This window comes from Zootoca vivipara, chromosome 12, assembly GCF_963506605.1.
Source record: "Zootoca vivipara chromosome 12, rZooViv1.1, whole genome shotgun sequence".
NCBI classification, from domain to species: domain Eukaryota; kingdom Metazoa; phylum Chordata; class Lepidosauria; order Squamata; family Lacertidae; genus Zootoca; species Zootoca vivipara.
The window spans coordinates 8,512,755-8,532,376 of record NC_083287.1 but is presented as its reverse complement, the minus strand read 5'-3'; the positions used below and the strand labels follow the sequence as shown (position 1 = coordinate 8,532,376).

Genomic DNA, 19,622 nt, shown 5'->3' with positions numbered 1-19,622 from the left:
CTGCTACTAACTTTCAGCTGTGGTGGCTAAGGCTAATGGGAGTTGTAGTCCTAAACATCTGGAAGGCACCAGGTGGGAGGAAAGTTGATGTAGAGTATAACCTGCTTTGCATGACATATTGAGCTCCCTGGGTCTGCACAAACATGCCAGCTTCCAGAGAGGAATTTGTACTTACTTTGCTCCTCCTTGGTCCTTTTAGCTTTGCAGGGCAGCTAAGCTAAAGGTTTGGCTTAGTGTGCTATCCTTAACCACAGTCTTTAGCCAAGAGCAAACCTTTGCTTAAGGAGGAGACCGCTCAACTACAGTCACAGGTTTGGACAACATGTTAAGGCAAACCTTGGTTTAGCTGCTATGCTGTGCTTTGCTGAGCTGAAAGGGCCTTGGACGAGCCAAGTTCCTACATTCACCTCCCTGCAAGGCAACATGTTCATGTGTTTGCACTAAACCATGCTTTGGCTTAGTGTTACATGTGAATGGGGTCACTGTGTGATGTTTTGAGAGCAAGCAAAGCCTTTGCAGAGTGAGGGCAGTGCTTCCTGAAAAAAAATATTAAAGCTTTTGTGACCTTTCATGAGAATCCTCTCAAAATTGTAATGGAGATTGGGTGCCCTTTGGCACGGATGATAAGATGTTAAAAATAATCCTTGATCTAATTTATGCCTTAACTCCATATGCACCTATTCACACACACTGGCCTCCCTCTCACCGACAAAGAATATGATATTTCACATGAATACTGACAGTTTTTATTAAAAGGCTATGTAATTTTTTGCAGTATAATGGTAAACTATAAAAAAGTTAGGTAAACCACTATTTTACCATTCTATATGCTAAAGTGTTTCTAACTCTCTTAAATTATTTTTATTAATAAACAAAATGAACCAACAATAAAGAGCATTGAAAAACAATGAAAGCAGATTGAAAGCAGCCTAAGGTTGGATATTATCATTGAACATAATGATAATATCTGAAGAAGTGTGCATGCACATGGAAGCTCATACCAAAATAAAAAACTTACAGTAGTTGGTCTTTAAGGTGCTGCTGGAAGGAATTTTTTTTATTTTCTTTCGACTACATCAGACCAACACGGCTACCTACCTGTAATCATTGAACAAGTTGTGCGAATACATTACAACTCTTAAAAAAATTATAGACTGATTAAAGTAATACAATTTACTTGTTGTTGTTGTTGTTGTTGTTGTTTAGTCATTTAGTCGTGTCCGACTCTTCGTGACCCCATGGACCAGAGCACGCCAGACACTCCTGTCTTGCACTGCCTCCCGCAGTTTGGTCAAACTCATGTTCGTAGCTTCGAGAACACTGTCCAACCATCTTGTCCTCTGTCGTCCCCTTCTCCTAGTGCCCTCAATCTTTCCCAACATCAGGGTCTTTTCCAAGGATTCTTCTCTTCTCATGAGGTGGCCAAAGTATTGGAGCCTCAGCTTCACGATCTGTCCTTCCAGGGAGCACTCAGGGCTGATTTCCTTAAGAATGGATAGGTTTGATCTTCTTGCAGTCCATGGGACTCTCAAGAGTCTCCTCCAGCACCATAATTCAAAAGCATCAATTCTTCGGCGATCAGCCTTCTTTATGGTCCAGCTCTCACTTCCATACATCACTACTGGGAAAACCATAGCTTTAACTATACGGACCTTTGTCGGCAAGGTGATGTCTCTGCTTTTTAAGATGCTGTCTAGGTTTGTCATTGCTTTTCTCCCAAGAAGCAGGCGTCTTTTAATTTCGTGACTGCTGCCACCATCTGCAGTGATCAAGGAGCCCAAGAAAGTAAAATCTCTCACTGCCTCCATTTCTTCCCCTTCTATTTGCCAGGAGGTGATGGGACCAGTGGCCATGATCTTGGGTTTTTTTATGTTGAGCTTCAGACCATATTTTGCGCTCTCCTCTTTCACCCTCATTAAAAGGTTCTTTAATTCCTCCTCGCTTTCTGCCATCAAGGTTGTGTCATCTGCATATCTGAGGTTGTTGATATTTCTTCCGGCAATCTTAATTCCGGCTTGGGATTCATCTAGTCCAGCCTTTCGCATGATGAATTCTGCATATAAGTTAAATAAGCAGGGAGACAATATACAACCTTGTCGTACTCCTTTCCCAATTTTGAACCAATCAGTTGTTCCATATCCAGTTCTAACTGTAGCTTCTTGTCCCACATAGAGATTTCTCAGGAAACAGATGAGGTGATCAGGCACTCCCATTTCTTTAAGAACTTGCCATAGTTTGCTGTGGTTGACAGAGTCAAAGGCTTTTGCATAGTCAATGAAGCAGAAGTAGACGTTTTTCTGGAACTCTCTAGCTTTCTCCATAATCCAGCGCATGTTTGCTATTTGGTCTCTGGTTCCTCTGCCCTTTCGAAATCCAGCTTGCACTTCTGGGAGTTCTCGGTCCACATACTGCCTAAGCCTGCCTTGTAGAATTTTAAGCATAACCTTGCTAGCGTGTGAAATGAGCGCAATTGTGCGGTAGTTGGAGCATTCTTTGGCACTGCCCTTCTTTGGAATTGGGATGTAGACTGATCTTCTCCAATCCTCTGGCCATTGCTGAGTTTTCCAAACTTGCTGGCATATTGGGTGTAGCACCTTAACAGCATCATCTTTTAAAATTTTAAATAATTTACTTAAAGAAAAGTTTTCTTTAAAAGTTTCTTTTTAAAAAAAAATGGGGCGGGGGGTGGGGGCTTTCATCTCCTTTGTTGTGAACATTCAAATACCCATTTTCATTTCTTATTACACTCATGTCTCATTGCAGTAGAGTTCCCAGTTCATTTGTTTTCTGTTACATTATTCTTGCATTTCATGCAGCAGTTAGGACTTATTGTAGCTGGATCCTCTCCCCCCCCCCTTTAAGTGCCTCTGGGACATTGTAAGGGTTTGGCATTCTGCACCACTTCTCTTTATCATTCATGCATTCCTCAAAGCACAAACAATGTTTGGAGAATGGTCTGGATGTTTGGAGATTTAGAGTTAGCTGGATTCTGAACCGCGACATAGACTGCCGCATATTCAGAGACTGAATCTTAAACAAGAGAGGACCGTGTCTCATTGAGATTTGTTTATTTTTTCAGAATGTAAATGTTTTGACTATTTCATCTATATATAAGTACACAGAGCTGGATTAACGATTAGGTCCAGTTTTCTATAGAGAGAGACTCCAGTCCCACTGATAACCCTAATGATCTTTTTTTTAAAAAATGCAAAGTTGTGGTGCACAGTCCTTTCTTTAATGCCTTCCCCCTAGTTTGGGGAAGCTAACAGAGCCAAGTGGTGATGTAAAGGCAGCTTGCATGTAGATACTTGAATGCTCTTTCCTATTCTTATTCTACATGTTTTAGGGTTGGGCATTGGTTGTGGAAAACAAGTTTTAGAACTGAACCATGGTTCAGATTTAAAGCACTTTTTGGTGTAACATGTAAATATCAAGGCACTTGCCAACTGGAGAGAAATCTCTTTCTGGGCAGGTACATTCATGCAGCCTCAAATTTAGATCGAGCTTGCATAGATTCATGAATCTGCCTTGTGAAAGCCCCTCCCCATTCAACATAACGGTGTGATTTTTATGCCTTTATCATTGCTGCGATTTTATGTTCTAGGGGAAGTTCATGCTGCAGTTGTACTTGATTATTGGGGAGCCTATGCTGGTTCCTGGTGGGGTTTCTATGCTAGTTAAAATTAATAAAAGTGTGTCACAGGTTTGTTTGTTTGTTTGTTTGTTTGTTTGAAGGTCTACAATGCTGGCCCAAGCACACTTCCTGGCTCTTTTGTTGACATTTCATTTCCGAATCGTCTCTCGGCTACTGGAGCTGAAATGTTTCACATTCAACAGATGATGGTAAGATCTTTTTCAAAGTCTGTTCTGTAACATAAGAGTTTGTCCCAGAGTTGGCATTTCAAGGAATAAAGTTGGTATTGCTGCAGCAGTAGCTACTGAATTGAAAGCTTTGGCTTAAACTTATTTGTAATAGGGAATTTTGCCTGATTGTGCCTATTATGTTAAGCATCCATTCCTCAGTAGATATCATAATGCAATGCTTTCCTTCCCTTAAGAGATTATTTCTATCCTCTTCTGGCTCAGCTTTTTAAAATCACCCCATGGCTATTTTGAATGAAGTGTGGTAAAAGAAAAATCAAAATAATAATCAAAAATAATAATCAAATCTTTAACTCTCTGTCAGTGTGTGCCAGATATGCTATACTACAACCTTATTCTTTCCTGTTGAAACTTTCAGATAATCAGTGGCTCATAAATGGGTATTCTATATTCATAGACTTATATTGGCCTCAACAGGGTCTATGCAAAATAAAAAAATTCCTTCAGTAGCACCTTAAAGACCAACTAAGTTTTTATTTTGGTATGAGCTTTCGTGTGCATGCACACTTCTTCAGATGCACACGAAAGCTCATACCAAAATAAAAACTTAGTTGGTCTTTAAGGTGCTACTGAAGGAATTTTTTTATTTTGCTTCGACTCAGACCAACACGGCTACCTACCTGTAACTAGGGTCTATGCAGGAAGCTAGAAAAAGGCCTCACGTATTTCCAATTCCCCTACACATTAGTGTGACAAAATCTTCCTTATCTCTGGGCAAGATGATATAAAAGACCAAGCTACCCCCAGGTGAGAGAGCTTGTCCTGTTGTAATTTAGTCATCAATATATAATGGGTTAAAAAGAAAACAACCTATAAAACCGAGGCCTAGATAATGTTGCTTGCTTCTATGTAAAGTGTCAGAATGACTCATATGTGAGTATGAATTAGCCGTCATAACCAGTCACAGTTAGTATTTCAATTTCAGTTATTGTTTGTGTGCATTTACTATAATTATTTTCCAGCACTTTCCATTTCACATTTCCTCCGCTTTTCTTCTATGACTTTTTACATGAGAGACTTGTTTACATTTATTCATATACAGTTCCTCATAGGAACTGTACCTATAGGTACATTTATAAATACCAATAAATGCTATCACCTGATGTCAACTCAAACACAATGTGTTTTAATGGAAGCACTTCACACACATTGGGAGGAGAGTAATTGGGTATGGATGTGTATGTGTGAACCAACACATATTGGAAGAGGTTCCTTTGTTTCTTTAAAAGGTTTATAATGTACTCATTGAGAACATGCTTCACAAAACAGTTCACCTAAAAATCCAAGTACGATAGAAAAACCTTTTAAAATATCCATTTCATAATAATACTGAAGCCTAAAAACCAGCACAGAGGTAAACAATAAAACTCAGCCAGAACATATTGTAGCTGCTCCACTTTATAACTCTAGGTTATGTTAACTGTTGAAAACCATAGGGTCTCCAAGGCCTGCTCAGAGGACATAAGGGATGGGTCCTACCTAATCTCAGAAGGAACTGAGTTCTGTGTTTGCGAGGCCAACTTAAAGAAAGCCCTAATACAAGTGCTGGCCAGCCTAATGGTCTTCTCTGGCAGGGTACCTAAGCTGCTTGTGGAATTTAGACACATCAATGTCACTGCGCTTTGAATGCTTTACAGTTCCAAGACAGGGAAAGAAAGAACATAGAGCCAATTGCTTTTATCAAATAAGAAGATGAAAGATGAAAAAAAATCCAATTACTTTTAGGTGGTTTCATATCCTTGATGTGAGTACCTTAAGCCCAGTACTCAAGCTTTCATGGTGACAATTGAGCTTCAGTGCCGCTCTTTAGTGGAAAAGGAGAAGACCCGGGAGAAAAGACCATCCTTTCATTGCATGGTCTTAGGTTTATCATGTTTCATGGTGGCAAAAAAGGCAAAAAAAGAGAGCACCACTACTGTAGCTTCCACAATATAACCGTGCATTAGCTATACAATCACCTTTCAATTTCACCTTTGACATATTTAGTGGAAAAGAGGAATAAAATTCCAAAACATTTTAGAGGTGCTTTAGGAGCAGGCAGGGGGGCAGGCAATATCCTTTCTCAAAAGCCTCAGACTTTAGGGATGGGCCGGAAGTCACTGCTTGAAATGTTTTTCTATGACCATTTGTCTAAAAATTCTCATGTTTTAAGAATCTACAAATGAGGAGGTGGAGTATGTCTGGGTCATAGTCTGAGATACAAAAGAGTTCCCATCAGCTCAGAGGCAAGGCAAAATTCACTTCTCTGCAATGGCCTGACCTTCTGCTCCGTAGCAGCTGGGAATTTTATTTATTACTTGGCAATGCTCATTAGTGGCTCTGAAAGATTGATCTAAGCAAAATAATCTTTAATTGGAAATTGGTAGTGTAGTGCAGGCTATTTTGAGATATCCATCACATCGTATTCAAACGGGGCTCTAGAGTTTTTTCATACAGTCCTTGTGTAGTTGTGTAGTTGTTGCTGTTTTGCTCCCTGTAGCCTAGCTGTCTTTTCTCAAAGCCACGCTTCTGCTGTGGGGTGGCTGCATTTTCCCACCCTGTTGAGCTGCCGTCTTCTGCTATTGGAAAAATGTCATTCTCTTCCATCAATTACATAAGTTGGCATGGTATGTAGTGTGTTCACACAAGTGTCACAAATCCCTTCACACCTGTACATTCAGCCAGCCTTTCTTAACCTTGGGTCCTCCCTTCATCCCCAGCCAGCATTCGCCAGGGATGAGGGGATTTGTAGTCCAATGACATCTTGGGACCCAAGGCTGGGAAAGGCTGTGCCAACCAGGTGAAAACCTCTTTCCTGTTGTGCATCCTTCCCTAGCAGTTCTGATGTGTGTGTCTAACTATCAAAGCCACAGAGCTAAGGATGGTCAGGTGGGTTTTTCCACCTGTCACAGGAGAAAAACATGAGTCCCACTAGTGAAGCCCCTTGCCACAAGCCCCATCCCTTGCCACCCATATCATTTTCCTTTCTGAAGCACAGAGAGCTCTGCCCCTTTCTTTAAAATGTGGTGTGTTTCCTGTCTCCAAGACCACATTGCACATCTCTACAAAGTTTCTCAATAGCAAAATGATAAATGAGCATTGTGAAATCTGTATGCTTTCCTCTGTTGTGTAAATAGCAGCTTTGGGGGAGTGAGTTAGATCAGAAGAGCTGCAGGATAGAAACCGACAGGGAGGGAGGCTGTTGTGGGAAGGGGAGGGAAGGGATTGTGAGAGATTGTGGGAAGGAAAATGATGAAAGAGAAAGGGTGTATGTTGTGGAGACTGGAGGAGAAGACAGAGTGGGGTTCAGGCCATAAGGGTAATGCAGAGAGGGCTAAGAACTCCGGTTCAGGACATAAGGCTGCCCCTTTTCAACCAGGGGAGGCCCAAGTCCTTTTCTTGCATGAGGTTAACAACAAGATATCCCTGCCTAGTTCCACTGACTGGTAGTTGACTACACTTATGATAGGGAAGCAAACTCCACTGCACCTGAACGCAGCCGTGGGGCACCAAAGTTCTGTCCTCCCGACACCTGGTTTTCATTCCCTGCCTCTCTCAGCAGCTGCCACCTGAACCAACCACCTTACAGTGCAATGGTATCCCTTCAGAACAGATGTGCATAACAAAAAGGTTGGGTAAAGGTGAGCAGCGCCAGTCTTTGGGATGCTTGACTTCTTCAGTCACTGTTTAGGAAGAAGAATTGTTGAGTAAGCTGAATGAATGGATTATCCTGTGTCACATGCAGCAAGGAAACAGAAGGTTTGCTAGGATATCATGACTGTCAGAACAGCTACAAAGACCTCCGGAAGAAGGTTCTCCCCCCCCCCCCCCAAGTTTCCTGGCTAGGGAATTCCCTCCTGAAGAGTTTTTGAATTTGAGAAAGAGAAGGTCAGCATAATTTTCTTGAGGGACTCTGAAAAGTGAGATAATTTCCCCTCTCTGCTATTGGTGTGGCTTTATATAAAATAGCTTCTTATAATAGTTATTGGAATTGTACCAGTTAGAATTGGAGGGCTGTATCAACTCTCCACATGGTTGTATGGACATAGTTCATAAGGAGTTTGCTATCTCTTTACATAAAGTCCATTCAATATTTAGCAAGGATATAATTATTTTGTTTGTTTATTTCACCTCATTTATATAGCACTTGATTGTCGTAAAACCTCAAAGTGACTTTTAATACATTTTAATACAATCTATACAAGCACGTAAAGTCCCATAATGAACCAGCCCAATAAAATAATAGTAATAAAAAAAGATAAAGGAAAGAAAGAAAAAAGTTGTGTAACACAGTGACTTTGGCAAGATTTTCCTGTAATGACATTTTTTCTTGGTGAGCAGAAAATATTCACAAATATTGAAAAACATGGAACTAATTGTTATCTGACAATTTGAGAGCACCATTCAAGTCCAAATAGAACCCTTCCTTAGATGGCTATTTTCAAATTCAACAAACCAACATTTTGTTGCTGTTGTTCCAAAGTCTTTCACTTTTGTGATACTTACGGTAATATTTTTCAGTAAATCAAGGATTTTGAAATTTATTTACTTATTTCTACAAAGTTTTTAAAAGACTTATTCTCAGTAAAGCTCTTATAGCTGCTTTTAAAAATAATAATACCATAAATAGTTAAATGCAATAATACTACAACTCTAAACTTTGAAAAATCCACTGAAAAATCCAAAGCAAACAAAAAGCATTTTTATTTCCAAATAAACACTGTTTCCCATCCAAAGTAAAATGAGTCTGTCTTAAACCTTAAGGGAGGCCAAATGTTCTCAGTAAGTGGCGATTGTATTTATTTTTTGTATATATTAAATTTATATACCACCCTTCATGCATTGATCTCAGGGTGGTTCACAGCATTAAAATATATTTTTATATATAGGGAGAGAGAGAGCGCATTGCATTTGAAATTAAATACAACTTTAAAAAAGAGAAGATATTGAAGGCACTGTTGTAAGCTTGGTTCTTCTTTAGCGGGGTACCAACTTCCATACAAAAGAACACAAATAGTTCTGCCATGCGGTGCAACCCTATATATGTACACTCAGGAGTAAGCCCACTGATTCAGTGGGGCACTATATATAAGTGTATATATAGGATTGCAGCCTTTATCTGATGCCAGATTCTGAATGAGATGTAAACTACTCAAGTTGTTAATAGTGCTGCCAACTTCATAATATGGAGGAACTGCCTGGAATTGCACGTACTCAAGGATAAAAGAGAGACAGAAGGAATTTGAAGGATAAATCTCTGCTTCAGCTCTGAACAATTTGTGACCCACAAAGCAAGCAATGTATTGAAGAAAGACAGCAAGCAATGTATTGCTGCCTTAAGAAAACCACCTGCCATCCCCAGTATATTTATTTAGCATGGCTGGATCCATGTAACAGTTACTTGGGCAAATCCTACAAGATACTTTGCCCCATATCAAGTAGCACTTGGCATCCGTACAGTGGATAAATTACCCTGCTTTGCCACCAGAGAAAGGCAGAATGTAAGCACAGCCTTGGAGTGCTTGAACACAGGAATGTTACACGTAAACTTGCCGTTTGGATTCCATGTATGGTGGTGTTAACTCTAGACTTGAACCTTTTGTGAGCCCTAAAATTAAATAAAACAAATGTTTATCCTCACTGTTGATACATTGGATGCAATGTGTCCTTCCTGTTCACAAACACTTGAATGTCTTTGTTAGGCATACCAAAGAGGGACAGTTATGCCTAATTTTGGTTGCCACAAAAGTTCAGAAAAGTAGGTATGAATTGACCCATTCCAGTCATTTTTCTTCAAATGGGAGACCTTAAAAGGTTCCAGCATTGTTCAGAGAACAGTTATGACAAGGTGCCCTGCAGAAGCTGGAGCTTTCAATTTTGATAAGCTCCAGCTAGCATGAATAATGGTCAGGGATGATGGAAGTTGTAGTCTGTAACATAGAGAAGGCCAACACATTGGCTACTACTTTCTAAGATATTATGCATGCTGTTCTCTTAAGCTGGTTGGTAGACCAATTTAGCACGGGCGTTCCAAAAGTGCATAAACTCTTAAGTCTTTCTGAAAACAAGAGTGTAGATAGCAAGGAGAAGGAACTAGCAGTGCCCAGCTCATTGGAGGGGGAAGTGAAGGTGGCTGTAGCACTGCTTGTATGATAAGCAATGTAATCAGTGACCATGGATCAGCTGCAAGACACATGTTTGTGATGTTTGGCTGCTTGTGAAGCTCATGCAATTTTCTCATGGGTAGATAGGGACATAGAATGCTACTTTACACTGAGTGAGATCATTGGTCCATCTAGCGTTTCGGGGTTTCAGAAAGAGATTTTTCTACTTGGAGGTACAAAGCATGTGGTTTCCTACTGAGCGCTCTCCTTTTTCCTAATTCACAAGAACACCTTTTGCACACTGAAAGGAAACCGGCAGAAAGGAGAAACATCACTTGTCACATCTGTTTTTGCAGCCTCTTGCCATGTGCAAAGCATCCCTTATTTGCTTGTTGTAAGTCGTAAATCTGTCCAGGAGAACAAACTGTCTCCGCATTTGGAGAGGCTGTGTACAGCTATTTATTTTGCAATGTCCACTTTTGAAAGAAGTTGGATCATCTGCTTAAAAAGGTGTGTGTGTGTGTGTGTGTGTGTGTGTGTGTGTGTGTGTGACAAGTTACCTAGTTTGTGGACTTGCACTGCGAATACGTCAGGAAATACTTGTTAAAAGATACATGCCAAAAACAGCTCTGACAACTATTATAAGATAAAACATTTGACAAGTCACCGAGGTCAGCATACTGTGGAGCTTGTGAATAAAGCATCTGTTTTAGGGACAAACAGAGTCAGCTGATTCATATTCATCTCAGAAGGGTGCCTCTTGAGAAATTGCAATTTGTCATTCACAAGTGCTCCACTACATTATTCCAGCTTGCTCAGCACTACTAGCAACAGGAACAGTCTGCAGAAAACTTCAGAGCAAGGGTACCTTACATGGTGCCCTCCAGATGACTGCAACTCCTATCAACCTCTAATCATTGGCCATGCTGACTGGGAGTGATGGGGGCTGTAATATAATAATATCTAGAGGCCATCCATGATAGGTGTGTGTATGTTTGCTAATGTGCAAGTGCAAAAATGCCACATGCAAAAAAAGGTTGGTGGGAAGGCATAGAATGGTTGAGAAGAAGTAATTGAGAAAGCTATGAATGCAAGGGATATTCCCCAAATTTCCCGCTAGATTCTGAAGTTACTTGGTTTTGTTTCTGTAATAGAATTTGTTGCATTAGGAATCTTCAGTTGATTCATTTTGTCTTTCTGAATTTTGTACAGAGTGTTCTGTATGTACAGTTTGGAGTAGTTTTCACTTGTTTTCATTCATGAGTGAATTTTCCCCTCTCTACATAATCAATGGCACATTGATAAAGCATTGCTAAAATCCATCTTGACCATATATCTGATTGTGATCAGGTTCCTTTTGTGTAGTGTTCTACCGATGTGCATGTTGGTTTGTGTTGAGAAAAAAACTACAAAAAAGCAAACTTGCTCTAATTTTACAAGTGGCGGTGATTTGAAAAGGTGTCAGGATTGCACCAGTAAACACCTCCCTCACCAAAAGGACATGCCCACAATCACATCCAATTCTCTTTTTGCCTTGGTATGCATTGGTAGCATACTTCTGAAGGCATGGTTGCCACTTCTCCATGCCTCTACCCCAGATTGGTCCAGCACCAGTAGTATTAGAACCAGTTCCCATAGGAGGGGTTATTTCTCATCCAACAACATCCCTTGAGAATAACTCCTATATGATCCAGCAGTTCTGATATTAGCACACTGGTGTGGAATGAGAATGGCAACTATACTGCTCCTTTAACTTAACAACCAGCCTTTAGTTCCATGGAAATAAATACTGCTTGCTTCCAAAGAAAGGCATTTTAGAACTTGCCAGTCACTAAAATGGAAAGGAAATAATTGGTTCTCAGTGGGCAAGGATTGACAACAGGCAATTTTCTATTTCCATTCATTGCAGTTAATATATGTAAGTGAGGAAAAGCATATAACAAACTGGCAGCCCTTGCAAGAGTGGTCTTTGTTTCATGTTTTTCCCTTGTTGCCCATTTTTCTGTGTATAAGACTAGGTTTTTTCCTAAAAAATAATGTCAAAATTTTGGGGTGTTTTATACACGGATACATCTCTCCCCATTTTCTTAAATCAGAGTCCCCCATGGGGGTGTCTTATAGATGGAAATATACGGTAAATTAATCTAATGGAAAAGGTGGTGAATTTACAAAAGAGGGTGAATCAATTATTTCTGTATTGTTGTCACCTTTCTTTAGGTTGCCCAGGACAAAGGAAACTGCTCTTTTCAGAAAAATCCTACCCCATGTGTCATTCCTCAAGAAAAGGAGAACATTTTCCACACAATATTTGCCTTTTTTACCAAATCTGGGAGGAAAGTATTGGTAAGAGACTAACTTCATTTCCGACTTCTAAAAAGTCAGTTGCCATATTCCAGAGCCTCGTACATGCATAGGCTACCCACTGCTCTTACAGCTAAAAGAGCACCCTGAGTTAATGGGGGCACTTAGTGTCCATAACTGTCAGTAGAGAATCCTTGTCTTTATCTGCTATATCATTGCCCACAAGCCAGAAAAGATTTGCTACAAAAGGAATAAGATAGTTCCCTGATGTGTTTGCCAAGACGTTTGAAAAATGGATGTAGAAAAACATAATTATACCTACTTTTCATGCATTCTCACATGCAGCCTTAAGTTTAGGTTCTAGCACATGGATAGGCAACCTAAGGCCCGGGGGCCGGATCTGTCCCAATCGCCTTCTAAATCCAGCCCATGGATGGTCCCGGAATCAGCGTGTTTTTACATGAGTAGAATGTGTCCTTTTCTTTAAAATGCATCTCTGGGTTATTTGTATGGCCTGCTTAGTGTTTTTACATGAGCAGAATGTGAGCTTTTGTTTAAAATGCATCTCTGGATTATTTGTGGGGCAGGGGAATTCACTCATTCCCCCACCAATATAGTCCGCCCCCCCAAGGTCTGAGGGACGGTGGACAGGCCCCCTGCTGAAAAAGTTTGCTGACCCCTGTTCTAGCACAATGCATACAGCCAGTAATTAGGGTAATATACTATGATGAAGCAATACATGATCCCACCATCCTTGAAAGGGGGAACAGGTTCAGAGCTCTGCCCTTCTTTGATAATCCACAGTTGAAATACCTGCTTTAGATATCCTTTATCCAAAATATTTGAAATCCAGACCTGTATTGTTGTTGTTGCTATTTTAAGGTGCCTTTATTCATCGCATTGCTGTTAATCAAGTCACATTAGACATGAGCAGCTTGCACATGGTTGAGACAGATCATTTGAATTAGCAAAGGGATTCAATCAACTATAGAAGTATAGCATATTCTGTAGTTGCTCAAGACTGGTCCAGTTCCTAAGACAGGTTCAGTTACTGAGTATCTCCAGCTGATTTGCAAATAGTCATACTGGGATCCATAGAAAACATTAAAAGAGACAACAAAAGCATTGTGTGGGGGGGTATTATTATTATTACATCTGAAGGGTTTGGAGAAAGGCTTATCAAGAAAGAAGGAAATCAGCAATTGGTGGAACAATTGTAGAACATATTCTTTTCTACTGTCCACTGTACAACCAGCTATGTAAACACATGCTACCCCCCTTCTTTGGTAGTTATAATCAAGGCACCATGAAAATATCAGATTCTACCTGTCTGATATTAACCCAGTTTCTTTCAATAGTATCACTTAGAGTGGTGAATGGCACAGTTTAGCGGGAAGACACTCCAATGAAAATTTATGTTACTATATATGGCTGTTTCTTTATATATATGTATTTTAATTTTTTTGTATAGGGATGTTTTAAGATGGTCTATATCTGTAATGCCTAATAAAGGTTTAGAGAAAGAAAGGAAATCAGCAAATCAGGTGGAAGCCAGCTCTCCTTGGGACATCTGAGATTCATCACATACATAGTGGGGAGTCGGCTATTAACCCTTGTCAACAATCCAGTGAGATGGTACAATTGACATGTGAACGATCTTCTCACGGGGTTCCCATAAAATGGAATTAATTAAGGAGAAACACAATATTGTGTCATGGGGGGGGGGTTCTTCTGTAGTGGAATAGATAGCTTCTGGGCAAGGATAAGGTTTCCTAAAGGGACAGGAGTTAGCTCTTCTGTTACTTGCAGCATTTAGAGAGAGAACAACATGGGTGGATATTTTTTAAAAGTAGAGATAGTATTTCAGTGGATGATGCAGCCTTAAGAGGCCACAAACCTTATAATGCAGTGAATGATGTCCTTTTCGAATGATGTCCATGGGAACCCCACAATTTGGATTGAGGCTGTACTGCAGTAAGAAGAGCAGTTAACCTTTCCCCCTTGTGCTGATTCCCTAGTGCCTCTAGCAAAAAATAAAGATGTCAAGAATCGCAGATCTCCCAAATCACGTGTATTGTGGACCCTTGCAGTACCATCTTATGCATGTTTACTCAGAAGTCCCACTATGTGCAATGGGTTTGCTCCCAGGAAAGGGTCCATAGGACCAGCGTTAGTAAGATATAAGATGACATACTGCAGCTTTGGGGCTGTAGTGCTTGGGTACCTGAGACTCAGATGCAAGCTGACTAGTTTCTTTACTGTTTGGGAACAGGCTATAAACTGAATTATAAAGCTGTTCATTCAGCTGACCAGCCATTTCAGTTACTTTACTTAATTAATTTATTCTACGATGGCAAAGTACAGTAACAGCAGAAGCTGTCTTATCAGATCATGGGCTCGCCTAGCTCACAGTTATCAGCAGGGACTGATGATGGCTCCCCAGTGTTTCAGTAAAATATATCTTTACCGACTGAAACTTCATTTATTTAAAGCATTTTTATCCCACTCTTCAGCCAAGAAAGGATCCTAGATCCACAAGCATAAGTGATGTGGCGCTGAGCTAAAAATCAGGACCTTGTTTGTATGAATAGTTGTTGTACCACCTGGGATCTTTCACGGGGAGATCTGAACCAGGTTGTCTATGACAGAGACAGAGAATCTTTCCAGCCCAGCAGGCCAGATCCTGGCCTCCCCCACCCCTGGGGGCCAGTGTGACAGTCACTTGCTCCTAAAATTCCCTAGGATACGTTTCTAGAGAAGTTGGACAGGAGTTACAAAACCAGGGCTGATGTTACCCATCCAGTTAGAAAGGCCAAAGAGCATTTCTTTAAATTTTGCCACCTTTCCTTACTTGTCTCACAGCTTTCTACTTCTCTCCCTTAGGACTGCGAAAGACCAGGCAGGTCCTGCCTAATTATACGCTGTAACTTGAGCTTGCTAGCTAAAGCAGAATCCCGCAGCATAGATGTGCATATGCTGTTGAATACCGAGATATTGAAAAAGGTGAACATCGTTGCCTTGAATTATATACTCTTAAGGTGCCCGTACATGATCCGTCACACCATGGGAATTACGATGGAATTATTTGGAATGTTTCCTTACTGTTTGAGCGCAAACCTAAGCAGAATGCGTTTTAAACTTGTACATCTTTTCATGCCTCCCATCGTCCAACTTCTGAACGCTGGCTGTGAACGGGATGGGAAGTTGATAAAGCAAAAGAGAGGGGGAAAATACATTATGTATTGGAATTATATGTGAAAAAACTCTTATGAAAAAATAATAAAATATATTTGATTCCCCCCCTACCCTGTTGATAGGGAATCACCCTCCACAGCACCACAGGTAACAGGGTGGGGGTGGAGCCCAAACCATGTAATAGACACAATTCTGCCCTCCAGTAGAGAAGAAGAAGAAGACTTTGGACTTTATCCCACCTTTCACTCCCCTTAAGGAGTCTCAAAGCGGCTAACATTCTCGTTTCCCTTTCTCCCCCACGACAAACACTCTGTGAGGTGAGTGAGGCTGAGAAACATCAGAGAAGTGTGACTAGCCCAAGGTCAGCCAGAAGCTGCATGTGGAGGAGCGGAGATGCGAACCCGGTTCCCCAGATTACGAGTCTACCGCTCTAAACCATTACACCATGCTGGTGTGGTGGTGTATTCCTGGTGTAGAGAGGAATAGCAACCAGGGCCCTGCTACTGCTGCCCCCATAAGTCAGGGGCATTGCCTCACTTTGCCCAATGGTAGGGCTGGCCCTGTGTGGGGTGGTACACAACACACCCTTGGATTATGTAGCTGGTGCCAGAGGACTTCGGTCCAAGGGTCAGGTTCACAGTGCACATTTAGGAGCCCCCTTTGACCATAGACACTGTGTAGGTGAGAGCCACAGGGTAAAAATAATTATTATAGCCAGGAGGAAATAACAAAGAACAATATAACTCCAGTTGTGTTTTCTACTTTGCCATTATTGTCCTGCAGTAACATATAACTGCAATGTGACTAGGAATCTGTAATTCTTGAGGGCATAGGATGCAATTTTATTTATTTATGTATTTCATAAAATTTATTCACTGCTTGATTGTAACCTAAAATAATTTGACATTCTAGAAGGACCGTTGACTTAAAAAGGTTACTTGCTCCTTCTGTTTAGACTCCTCATGCTCAGACTCCTCATAGGAAACACAAGACTAATTCACTTTTGCAGAAGAAGAATAAAAAACACACAACACCATACACATTTAGGCTTTTTGCAGTGAGTCATGTCAGGATTTATTTTGATAATGCAATATTTTAACCAGTACTGTGTGCAACTGCATTTTAGTAATTGTATCTAAATATCTGTTCCTAATTATGTGGAAATAAGTCAGGTTAAGATGTTCTTTGCTGGTGATGTTTGGCAGTGTGTTGCATTCTTTTAATTGGGCGATGTATCCGGACCGAAGAGCTTTTCACCCATATCAGATCTGAGTTTGAAAACAAAAAAGAGGACTATATATCAAATTTAATGGGATGTGTTGGATTTAAATCTGGAATATTGCACCTTTATGGACCTTGCCTCTGATTTGAGGCCATAAAAGAGCTGGTGCTTAAAAGTCTTTGAAGGCTGTGGAATTGACAGAGTTACTCAACTTTTATTGTTTTTTCAATCCTTAGGACAGTTCATCCGTCATCCAGTTTGTAACAAGGGCAAAGGTGAGGGTAGACACAACTATCCGGGCAGTAGAAGCACCCAATGGGAATTCAGAAGATGCAACAGTAAGTGAATGAATCTGAAGAGCAAGGAATACTTGCGCTGCTCATATGGAATGCATTAGAGAATCCTACACTGAGTGAGGAATTTGTGGTCAAGCCTAAGCTTAGACTTCAAAAATGAACGAGCGTGCCTTTCTTTGAATGCAACAGTGGTGCTGCTGCCTTGCAATCCTCCTGTGGTTTTGCTTGCTGTGATAAGCTTTGGCCCTGTAGCAAATGATGCTATTTGGAATACTTTAACGCACATTGTGCTGCAGTTAGACCGGCTTGTAAAGGCCTCAGCTGTGCTTTTTCTTAGCCAGTGAGTTCTGTTTCACTCTGTTGAAGCCTGCTTCAATCTAAAAAGTCAGGTTTTTCAAAATCTAGGAGATGTATCCCATTCTGGATTTATCAGAATGGGGTGATAAAATGCACACAATACAATCCTGTGCATGGAAGCAAGCAGTGGTGCACGCTCATTGGACTAAGGGGACTAGGCCAGCCCCCAAAATGTCCCCCTGGTACCTCCTTCCCAAAGCCCGAGAAGCTTCCCCCTGGCTTAGGGAGGGAGGTGTGATGCTCACATGCGCAACAGCAGGACATTGCAATGTCACACGCATGACATCAGTGCCCCTCGCAAGCCAACGCCTCTGGGCCTAACTGTTCCACTATGAAAAAAATCACTGCACGCTGCTGGAAGCAAGTTTCATTGTGTTCAGTTGGGTATGCTCCATAGTAAGTGTGTTTTGGACTGTTAGGCAAGAAGGTACAGTAATGAGGACAGAAGATACTCCTTTATCTCCCACGACCCTTTCTGTCTCCAGGTGTTGTTGCTTACATGCCACATGGTAAGGGCACATACAACAAAGCCAATGGCCTTAGAAGGAGAAGGAGAATCTTTATTACGGCCAAAGGCCAGCATAAGGCCAGAGGGAGGGAGAAAAAGAGAGAGAGATGCTTTAGGAAAACGCAAATTAAAATACAGAAGTAGCAGGGATAAGATGATGTACTTCTTTGCTCTGAATTGGTCCTGCGTAATGCTGACTTGAGGGACGCAGGTGGCGCTGTGGTCTAAACCACAGAGCCTAGGGCTTGCCAGTCAGAAGGTCGGCAGTTTGAATCCCCGTGACGGGGTGAGCTCCCATCGCTCGGTCCTTGCTCCTGCCAACCTAGCAGTTTGAAAGCACGTCAAAGTGCAAGTCGATAAATAGATACCGCTCCCGTGGGAAGGTAAACGGTGTTTCCGTGTGCTGCTCTGGTTCACCAGAAGCAGCTTAGTCATGCTGGCCACATGCAGACAAACGTCGGCTCCCTCAGCCAGTAAAGCGATATGAGCGCCGCAACCCCAGAGTCGTCCGCGACTGGACCTAACGGTCAGGGGTCCCTTTACCTTTACCTTTAATGCTGACTTGCTTGTTTCTTCTCTGCTCCAAATCGCTTCGCTGCCCCCAAGCCATGTTTCTGCTGCAGGGTTTCACTTGTGTTTTATGGGACTAAGCACGCCTTTGAAAACCCACGGAGGAAAGGTGGTGTGTGGATACAATTTGAAGAGGAGCAGTGAGCGAAATACCCGCACACACCGTTTCTCAAAACCACCCCTTCCCAAAGAGCCTGTTTGCTTGTAATATTTAGTAACACTTAATTTGATGCTAATTTCCCCTCTGCTTATTCCCTCTCGGTATTCGCCTTTTGTAACGCATGACCACAATCCATTGAAACCCCTCTAAAAGCAGCTTTCATTCTCTGTATGCCACAGAAGGATTGTGTGGGAAAACCCTTTTTGTGTGCATATTTGGCTTCATTGGATTAGATATAGAGCATCTTTGCTAAATGTTGTGTAAAATTACTTCCAAGCTTCCTGATAGTGGCTGTCACACAGATCCTGAATACAGTACTTGGAATTGCTTTCAGTGGAACATGATTCCAAGCAAATGAGTTTGGGATCATAGCCTAACACAATTTGGCTGCCATGTTGAATGCATTCTAGGAATTTAGATCCACAAATCCAATTAAATTGGACGAAACCAGGAATTGGAAGCGTCCCCAAAGATTTAACAATCCTAAATGTCTTTGGAGATATTTCAGACCAGAATTTATCACACTTTGAATCAGGGCTGGCCCAAAACATTTTGGCACCTGAGGCAAACCACAAAATGATGACCAGGGGCGTAGGAAGAGGGGGGTGATGGGAGCAAGCCGCCCTTGGCTGTGCGATCCCGGTATGGTACCATCACAGCTGCCCCACCCCCACAGCCGGCAGTCCCCACCCCCAGAACGCGTGCCATGCCCCTGCGGGCGGTGTGCTCCACCCCCGGGACGCGCACCAGCCCCGCCCCGCCTGCTCTCCGCCGCCGGTGCCAGAGCATGAAGCTCCGCCACTGATGATGACCCACCCCTGCCATGGAAGAATATCTACATCAGGGACAAGGTGGGCGGATCAGATAAGTCTTACCCAACAATGGGAATCAAAGGCCATCAGTTGGGAGGAAGGGGCCCACTCTGAATCACATTGGGAGACCCCAGAGGGCAGCCCTCACCATTTCCTCCCTGTGGGTGGGTGGGAGATCAGAAGCACCTCCTGTTCATTGAGAAGCCAGATGTTTGGCCCTCCAGATGTTTGCACTA

At 41.7% G+C, this 19,622-nt stretch overlaps 1 protein-coding gene across 1 annotated transcript in view; it reads left to right on the top strand.

The window, feature by feature from the left end:
- Positions 1 to 19,622, top strand: part of ITGA9 (integrin subunit alpha 9) — a 211,824-nt gene that overhangs the window by 168,584 nt on the left and 23,618 nt on the right. Inside the window, 4 exon segments of the mRNA XM_060280592.1 lie at positions 3,736 to 3,843; positions 12,183 to 12,308; positions 15,150 to 15,269; positions 16,920 to 17,021. Coding sequence (XP_060136575.1) covers positions 3,736 to 3,843; positions 12,183 to 12,308; positions 15,150 to 15,269; positions 16,920 to 17,021 — 456 coding nt within the window.